The 9893-nt window shown below is 36.4% G+C and overlaps 1 protein-coding gene across 3 annotated transcripts; it reads right to left on the reverse strand.

Moving 5' to 3' along the window:
• Positions 1-1053: 1053 nt before the first annotated feature.
• LOC129351271 (NACHT, LRR and PYD domains-containing protein 12-like) lies at positions 1054-9850 on the reverse strand. Of its 3 annotated transcripts, XM_055020164.1 has the most exons (10): positions 9696-9850; positions 8468-8546; positions 7968-8072; positions 7464-7565; positions 6304-6470; positions 4387-6169; positions 3946-4119; positions 3606-3761; positions 3485-3531; positions 1054-3172 (listed from the first exon to the last, which is right to left on the reverse strand). In XM_055020164.1, the coding sequence occupies exons 2-10, from the start codon at positions 8530-8532 to the stop codon at positions 2643-2645; spliced, it is 3129 nt and encodes a 1042-aa protein (XP_054876139.1). In that variant the 5' UTR covers positions 8533-8546; positions 9696-9850; the 3' UTR covers positions 1054-2642. The 3 variants fall into 3 exon arrangements, with proteins under 3 accessions (XP_054876139.1, XP_054876141.1, XP_054876140.1); XM_055020166.1 differs by lacking the exons at positions 7968-8072; positions 8468-8546; positions 9696-9850 and adding an exon at positions 6658-6833 and having other exon boundaries at positions 7464-7567; XM_055020165.1 differs by lacking the exons at positions 7968-8072; positions 8468-8546; positions 9696-9850 and having other exon boundaries at positions 6304-6833; positions 7464-7567.
• Between the last annotated feature and the right edge of the window lie 43 nt (positions 9851-9893).

The following is a 9893-nucleotide window of genomic DNA, read 5'->3' on the forward strand; positions in this document are numbered from 1 at the left end:
GCAGGTGTGTTAACTTTAAAGACAAATTGTCAACCGTTATGCAATACTAAACAAATAAAAATACAACAAAACACATGCAACTGGTTTGTTGCGTCTGAATTTTATGTATCTAAATGCAAAGACGTGCAGATCAGGTTAAACAGCTCAGAAACTTTCCAGCCTGTCCCTCGTCTCTCATGTCTTTGTGGTGAACTGACGTTAAGTCCCACCCTTTAGATATCCGACCCTTCCTGTAGAACAAACATGAATATCTCAGTGTTGAAAAGACTTTTATTACGTGATTATCAATAAAAGTTGTTAATGCATAACATTTCAGTTGAAATACTTTCTTTTTTTTGCTTCCTTTCACATAAACTATGCAAATACACCCTGGACTATTTTGCATACATTGATCTGTTTTCTGTTTTGCTTCTTGCATTTTGCACATTAGTTTGTGGTGCTTTTGTATCCTAAAGGAAAACATGTAAAACTTAAATTACAAACTGAAAAGTCTTATAACAACCTTAAATTTCAGCAGAAAAGCCTTCAGTGTACAAGGTGATCACTGAATACATTATTACTGCAAGGTAAAGAAATAAAAAATTAAAACGTCGTCTGTGTCCCTCGCGGGGAGCCGTACCTAAATATAACCAATTAATTCAAAATCATTTACAGACGTTTCAAAACATGTAGTTCACTGAAAACATTTTAAAAGATTTTAACACACAGAAAACATATTTTAAGCCAATATCTAATAAACTGTAGTTAGCTAACATTTTATTAGTCCTAGTATACAGATACTGTGATCCAGACAAGGAAGAAAATTTATTTTATTATTTTATTGCATTTATTTGATTATTAACTTTTTGGTTCATTTAGTTTGTTTTTGTTTGTTTTTTTTAAAATGAAATCTAGGGAAAAGATTAATTATGTCAGAAACAGATGATAATAGTTAAACTACATTTAGTGACTGTACATTTATGAAGTATAAAGAATAGCAAAGAATAGCATAAAGACAAATTAACACTGTCAGGTTTAACATCTTTAAACAGATTAAAAGACAAGAGATTTAGATTCTTTCTGACTCGTGAGGAGAACAGACAGAGATGTGCTTTCAGTCACAATCTCCTACCGTCTGAAACCACATTTGCCTGCTCCTCTCTTTTTATTGTTTTCAGGATCCTTAATCACAAAGAACGCTGTAGCTCTAAAGGGAGGGGAAAACACTTCATCACATAGCTACAGCGCCAATGACAATCACTAACTAAAACTAAACTCAAGGTATCTAACACTAGATAGTCTCGTTCCAGACACAGAGTTAAACAGAACAAGTTGTACATCTTCATGATCAGTTTTATAGCAATCTAGCCGGTCAAAGAGGCCTTGCTTCCCGCTGAGAGATAAACCTGCAGAAACCTGTTGTCTCTGCTTTCCTTCAGTGAGGCCTTCTGAGAACAGAATCAGAATAATTCAACAATACAGAAACATTCTTAATGCTAAGATGAAATTAAACAATAAAAGCATATAAGAAAAGACACATTATAAAGTTACATAAAAATACAAATATTTGATTAATAACATCACAATTTATCCAACAAACACAAATTAACATTTTTGTATAAAATTGTAAGAATATAAATTGCAGATATTATTCAACATCAAACTAATTTGACGTTAGATTCATCATCTACAGTGTTGGAGTACAACAGTCTACCATTAAAATTCATTTAAATATTTACAAAACACTCAAAAGAAAGTTGTTTTACTGATGTTTACCTGAATACTGTTCTAAAAACCGATCATAATACTATTTTACATTTAATAAAAAAGCACAAACAAAACCTCAGACAGGATGAGAGTCAAAAAAATGTTTTAGTTTTTCTGTTAAATCAAACATTTAGTCATTTTAATCAATAAACGAATCGTCCTGCAAGCAGCTGTTTAACACACCTGATAACTAAACCTCATTTTCATTATATATTATGTACTGTATTACATAGGCCTGTCACAAAAAGCAATAAAATAATTATTCATACAATAAATTAAATTGAGCTCAGTAATTTATCATTTTCTCTTTTTTCTTTCTACCAACAACAACAAAAAAGTCTCCAGTCTGGCACTTTGGCCTCAATTAATCCTTTTTATGAAGGACAATTTTGCTTACAGAGGTTTCATAATTCATCTTATTAGTTGTTTCTGTTGTTTTGTTTATTTATCTTGGATATTTAAAATCTCTTCCAGCTCCAGTGTTCATTTGAATTTAAAGTTTATTGCTCTTTAAGAAGCAATATTACTATGTAATTTCCGTTAGATAAGAAACTCCAGTTGTATGTTCACCTCAGTGTTTTGAGTTTGCAGCATGGACTCCACAGGCATCGGAGGTTTTACACCTGAATCCATCAGATCCAGATCTTGGTGGGAAAAATAGAAACTTTTGTTCAAAGACTAGAAGTTCAATCCACTCTGTAGTGGGTTTACAGTGTTTCAAGCTACCATGTTAAATGACTTTTATGTGATTTACTTTGCATGAGCTTTAGTAGGAATAGAACATCTATTTTCTTATTTAAAAAACTGTTGTACTACGACATGAAACAGTGTAAGAACCATATTTTAATGTGGATTATAAAAATGTATATACATCCCCCGTACTACATTAAAACATCTTATTTTATCTGACAAAACGCAGCAGAAGAGTGAGGAAACAGTTCGACAGCAGGATAGAGAGCCTCTCTGAATGTTATATCTTTGAAGGTGTAGAGTCGGGTCAGGTTGTCATGAGAACCTTTGTAGAAAGAGATGCTGCCAGCTTCCCAATCCAGATACACTGCAACACGAGAGCAGCGCAAAGAGGAAACTGAAACTCTGTTACCATTGTGCTGTATGTGGCAACCTTCCTCTGAGCAAATCTTGCACCAGGATTTATCATTCAGGCCCAACTTGCAGTCCTCTCCTTCTCCTTTCCTGCCGATGCTGCTGTACGTTAAGCCAACGGCGCAGGGCTCCACCAGCTCCAACTCAAAGTAGCAGCGCTCCTTTAGGCCCTGTTCACACAGAACCTGCAGACATCGATCAAACCATTCTGTGTGGTCCGGATAAGGCTGCTCCTTCTCCACCCAGGTCACCTTTCTGTTCCCGTCAGAGAGAAGCAGCTTCTTGTGTGCAGTGCTGGAGTTCAGGGTGAGTGTGGAGGCATCTGGAAAAACAAAAACCACTAGTTCAAACATACAAAAGCGCTCTTCCCTGGCTTCTTGAGGAGAAATACTGAAGGAGAGTAAAGTACCTTAGTAAAGTACTGTGACCAAACTGTAGAAATTTGTTCTAATTCCTGAATATTTAAATCCAGACATATTGCTAGATTAATGTGCAGTAACCCAGTTTACAGAAATGTAAGTGTTCAAGTCTGTTTTGCTTTTTTAAAATTGGTTTCTTAGTCCAGTTTGGCATTGATTGTTATCTATGTTTGATTACCAGAAATAAAATAACAACCAAGGAGTTTGTTACTTACACTTCTTAAATCCTGGTTTCATCCGATGGGGTCCATCATGATCGGACCTTTAACGAGAGACCAGAGTTAGAAACTATAAAAGCCTTTAAGATTATAATACAATCCAGATTATTGTATTTACTTGAATTTTTTGAGCTGACAGTCAGAAATCAGCTTCTTTCCTGTTTCTCCCAGATTGTTGTAGCTCAGGTCCAGTTCAACCAGGTGGGACGGGTTGGACTTCAGCGCTGAGGCCAGATGTTCACATCCTTTCTCTGTGATGAGGCAACCAGACAACCTGAGAAAATACAGAGGATGATGCAACTGTTGGATTAATCTGCACAAAACCTTAACACCAATACTGCATATAGAATAAATGTAAACAAGATCTTACATTCGTTTCAGATTCACGTTTGACGATGAAGAATAAATTATATTCCATTACAGCAGCATAGAGAACATATGTTTTACATCTATCTTACCTCAATATTTTGAGTTTGCAAGCAGGATTGGACAGTCCATCACAGAGCATCTCCACTCCTGAATCCTTCAGATCGTTGTTGCTGAGGTCCAGATCTTGCAGTGGTGAAAATGAAAACTTTAGACCAAAGACCAGATGTCCAATCCACTCTCCAGTCACTTTACAGTCCTTTAACCTACAAGACGTAAATAGAAGACTTAATGTTGTTGAAATATATAATATATGGTCATAATCTAAAGCAGGGACAGTGCTACACATTCCTGTCATCTAAGAGCAATAAACAGCCAACAGAAAATTAGACAAGAACTAACAAAATGTTGAGCCTGTTGGAGAATCTCTGTTCTCCAAGGTCTCCACAGTGACCAGACCTTTGTGACCCAATGCTACAGGGCAGCGGTTCCTAATCATAGATTATTCATTGTAAATAGAAAATTAGACTCACACTGCCTTCTTACTGCTTCTCACAGCTGGAATGAGTCTCCTCCTGCCTTCATCCGTTGTGTTATAACTCTTTAAATTCAACTCCTCCAGTTCATTCTTGGACACTTGCAGCATGTATGCCAGGGCTGAGCAGTGCAGGGGAGTCAACTCTCTTTTAGGACGGTCATCCATTTTAAGATATTCTTGAATCTCGTCTTTGAGTTTGTTATCTCTCATCTCAACCATGGTCTGAAAAATGTTGATGCAGCTATCTGGAGACAAGTTCTTTCTTCGGATTGATCTCAGGTAAGTCAAGACTTTCTTGTCTGTATCGTCATTTGGGTCCACGGATGTCAACATGCCCTGAAGGGCTCTTCGGTTGGGTTCAACCATGAGACCAAGGAGGAATCGCAAGAAAAAATCTAAATGACCATTCTTCTTCTGCAGGACTTTTTCAACTGTCTTCTTTGCAAGATCAACTAAAGCATGGTCTTTGTCCTCCAAATCAAGAAACTTCTCAAGCTGTTTGGTTTGATTGGTTACAAAACATTCATAAACATAGAGAGCTGCAAAGAACTCTTGGACTGTCAGATGCACAAAGGAGTGGATTTTTCTCTGGTAGAAGATTTCTTCTTCTCTAAGAACTGTGTTACAAAACTCAGTGTAGATGGACGCTTCTTGAGTGTCAATATCGCTTTTTCTCAGGTCTTCCTCATAAAAGATTAATTTATTTTCAAGAAGCTGGTTAAATGCCAGCTTCCCAAGTTTAAGAAGAAACTCTTTGTGTGTCTGTAGAAGATTTCCTTTGTGTGTCTCACTCTTCACTTCATATTTTCTGCTTCTGCGTTTTGTTTGAACAAAAACAAACTGTGCCATCATCTCTGTCAGAGTCTGAGGGATGTCAGTGTCTGGCTCTCCACCAAAGAGCTCCTGGAATAAAACAGCAGAAATCCAACAGAAGATTGGAATCTGGCACATGATGTCAAGACTTTGCGAGGACTGGATATGAGACGTTATTTTCTCAGCAAGACTCGGATCATCACTGTATCTCTTTTTGAAATATTCCTCTTTCTGAGGATCAGTGAATCCTCTTATTTCTGTCACCATGTTGACATGCTCAGCAGGGATCTGATTGGCTGCTGCTGGACGGGATGTTATCCAGATGTTTGCTTCAGGAAGAAGGTTACCTTTGATGAGGTTTACGAGTAAGTTACCGACAGATGTTGCATCCCTGAGAGACGACACTGTCTTCATGTCCTGAAAGTCCAGTGGATGTCGGCTTTCATCCAAGCCATCAAGGATCACAATTACCTTTGCTTTGGCATAAGCCAAGGAATCTTTCAGGGGTTTGAGCTCTGGATAAAACTCTACCAGCAACTCATTGAGGCTTTTCTTTCTTGTAACCAGATTCAACTCTCGGAAAGTAAGACAGAAAACAAAATCAACGTGTTGGTTTGCTTTCTCTTCAGCCCAGTCAAGGATGAACTTCTGAACAGAAAAAGATTTTCCAATTCCAGCAATTCCCTTAGTTATGACTATTCTGTTGGGGTTCTCCTGGTCTGTCAAAGGTTTAAAGATATCAGTGAGGTTCACTGAGGAATCCAATGATGTTTGAATACTGCCTTTTAGGTGTCTGGACTCATGTTCTTCAGAAAGTTCTTTATTCTCACCAATGATGATGTAGAGAGTTGTGAAAATACTTTTCAGTGAAATTTGTTGGTCACCATTACCTTCACCTGTGACTGAAAATTTATTTTGCATGGCTTTTTGAAGCTTCTTCTTTAGTTTTGAAATGTCTTCTTCTCCTGTGAAAATCAAATATCATGTTATTAAATTAAGCTTTAACTCTCTTTATGCTTGAAATATGCCCTAAGAGCAGCACATTTCAGTTGTGATGAACTGTAAGAAGTGATAGATGTATGTATATATATGTAATTACCATCTGTTCTTTTGGGTTTCTTTCCACATTTTGGACAACATGTGTCCACTGTTGAAGGAGATCGGTGTGATTCTGAGGCAGCACACTCTCTGCATAACCGGCATCCACAATGCATTGGGTCTTGGTCTGCTGAATCCTTGTTGCACATTGAACAATGCAGTGCTTGGCTAAAACAGGACAAACAAAACATCAAAATTCCTGTTTTGGTATATGTCAGTCACAATAAGGACTCAATAGATATAGTTTAAGAGATGAGATGTATGTGTTGTTTGAGGACACAAATGTAAAAAAGGTAGGGGGAGGTTTGTAAAAATTATTTTTTTAATTTAAAAAAAGGGAGTGAAGAAAACTTACAGGTGCAGAAGAAATGAACATAAAAAAGGAAAAATAAAGGTGAAAAGGAAACTTGATTGAAGGTCCAACAAGCAGTGAGAGAAACTGACTAGCTTAAGAGCTACAGGGAAGACAGATGAGTGGCATGAGAACCAGGAGTGAACAGTCAGGCGGGCGAGGAGCAGATCAGTATGAACCTGAAAAGGGAGATGAGTTTACAAAAATGGAGAAATGTTTTCACAATCAAGGTTCTGTAAGGAAGGTTGGGTAGTTTACTCAATGGTTAACCAACAGTAGGGTGGCTCTTGTGCCAAAATAGTGAAATTTCTGTGTAGCAAATATCTGTTTTTACAAATGAAGAAAAGGTTTAATAAATCACATATCAAAGCACAGCTTTCCAGCAGAGGTTTGCCAGTTAACATACTAGTTTTTTAATGTAAGGATTTAGGTTTCTTTGTTTTCAGTTAATTGAGTCTCTGTATTGTCCCGGCTACCCCATTATTGTCCCCATCTGTCCCTCATGTTCCCTGATTACCTCTTGTGTATTTAAACCCAGCAGTGACTGTTGTTCCCTGTCTGATCCTGGTTGTATATTGTCTTGGTCCCTCTGCTCCACTTGTGTATCGTATCCAGTTGCTACCCGTACCTGAGCTATAGGCTCAGGTGTGCTGCCTGGATTTCTGTATTTCTTGTTTTTCATCAATATCATTGAGTCATCATTTTTCACACCACAACCTGTCAGTCCTCACCACCTCAAACTGTAAATAATGACAGTTTAGAAATCTTGTGTAAACTTTTTCAGACATATAATAAATGGTATAAATTACCTTGGAGGTGTTTCAGGAGCAAAAAAAGGCATTTCATCCTTGGAGCTGTCGCTCTTCAAGGACACAATGCTTAGAGATGAAGGCCTGATTCTCAACTGTGAACTACAAACAAAAAAAAGTATTTTCACTCAAACTAATATGTTAATTATGTTCATCATCTCAACGAAGAAATGTAAATAAAGTTACAAATAAACAAACTCTTGCTGTTTTGCACGAATCCACTTACCTCTGATGATTTACAAAAATACTGAAGCAATATTTACATTTTTATACATTTGTATAATTGACAAATGACTATCTGTCAATTGTTATAAAAATTATTTATAACAATTATACAAATAGTTATAAATAAGTTTATTAAATAGTTATAAATTTAATAAAGAAAATACATTCTGCAGTATTCTACAGAAGCAAATCTCTCTTATAGGAAAAACAACTTATAATGATTCTAAAGTACATTCAGGTATTTTGTTTTTTAAGTATGATAAAAAAAAGCAGATTTACCTTGAAGCTGGTTCATGTCTGAAAAATGGTGGATCAAACTTGGATGAATCGCTCTTCACCGACACGCCGCTGGAAACTGGAGATTCAGTTCTTCTTAACTTTGAACTACAAACAGATATTTTAAAAATCAAACATTACTTACTATACAGGGACTATTATATCTGCAGTTATATGCAGATTTAATTCATCTTTTCCAAAATAAGAGGCAAAGAAAAAAAGGAAAATACAACTCCAACATTTTAAAGAGACATTAAAGAATCATGACAAACTTCACAACCCAACAAAATAAAAAGTGGAGCAAAAGGATTTGTCCCAATAATTCAAATGGTTTTACCGATTTTAAGAAGATTTTTAAGATTTTATATTTCTAACTTTTGTTTGTGACTAAATAAATAGCTTTTTATGTTTGTTTTTATTGATCTCCTGATCTTAATACTTGACAGATAAACAGTTAAAAATGAGGCAAAAGAAACAAACAAAAGGATTAATAATAGCGTTACCTGGATGACGACTCGCTGAGGGAGTCAGTCGACTCCGACCGCCTCTTCTTCTTCCTGTCGGCCATTTCTACTGCTGCAGCTGAAATGAAGAAAAATAACACAACCAAGCAAAATAAATCAGTTGTAGTTTTTATTTAAGTTCAGTGATTTTATTTGTCTTATCTAAGTTATAGACATTGATCCTCAACATGTACAACTATAAAAACATCAGATTAGTGTCAGCTGAGCCCAGACTTCAACATTTCACTGTTCACTGATGACGCTATAAAAAGGAAGGATGTACATGTCTAAAAATTGATATGCTGTGTGATTTTTTTTAATTCATGTTCAAAGTTTTTGCTGACACCTGCTGTTATTTAAGAGGAACTACAGGCTGATTCCCAGTTTGTTCTCAGCCAGTTAGCAGCTTGAAAATTCACATTTTCTTATTTTGAAAATAAAACTAAGCATCAGCAAAGGCAAAGTAAAAGTAAAAACAAATCTGTCTGCGCTGCATGTGTAATAAAAAAAACATTACCCACTTAAACAAATAATTATTTCTGGTGTTAAAACAAACTAGTGTAGGCTATTATTTTCTAAAAATAACAGAGAGAGTGAATTTGATCTCATAACAAACTTCAGTGTTAAACTGCAGCTTAAGACGTAAATCACGTCGCCGAGTTTTTATATTCGCTGCAGCTGCGCGGAAGAAACGATGCATCCTGTGATTATAGGCAACGTGTTATTATAGATATTATTGTTTATATTAACGGCTTGCCATAGCCTCTGACACAAGCACGCTCAAAGTTCACGAGTGTAAACAAAGGAGCTTCTCTTCCTGTACTTAAAGAGACAAGAGAACAAAGTGACATAATAAATAACGTAATAATCCAGGAAATAACCTGATCCATGTTTAAAATAATAGAAATAAATGTAAAATGAATTTAAGATGCATCATTAAAGCTAATGTTGCTGCAGTTTCTGCTCGTTTTTCACCATGTTGTTTATTGTGAAAACGTAAAAACAAATAATAACAATAAAAACATATTTCGACGCGCGTTTGAAAATCAACATGGCTGCTGAACCAAAGCACAGTTAAAAATACGGTTTCGGGTTTGGTTGGTGCAGAAGTTGCAGGTTTATTATCTGCGCAGCTAAAACAAAATGTCTGCCGAGAGCCGAACAACAACATGTGAGAATATATCCGAGTCAGACACGAACAACGACAACAAAACATGCACAAACTCACATTTTGTTGCTCAGGTTTCGTCGCTTTCTTCCACCTTTGGACTGTGGAGCGTCCTCGGAACCAGTCCGAACCTCCACCGAGCTTCACTCCCTGTTTTCTTGTGACGGTTTGGAAACCACCGAAATGTCCCTGCAGCTCGATCCAATATCTGACTTTCGGTTTCGTCAGAACCACATTAAAGGGACAGAACATGTTTTT

Source organism: Poeciliopsis prolifica, unplaced genomic scaffold, assembly GCF_027474105.1.
Source record: "Poeciliopsis prolifica strain line A6 unplaced genomic scaffold, Auburn_PproV2 SCAFFOLD066, whole genome shotgun sequence".
Lineage (NCBI taxonomy): Eukaryota > Metazoa > Chordata > Actinopteri > Cyprinodontiformes > Poeciliidae > Poeciliopsis > Poeciliopsis prolifica.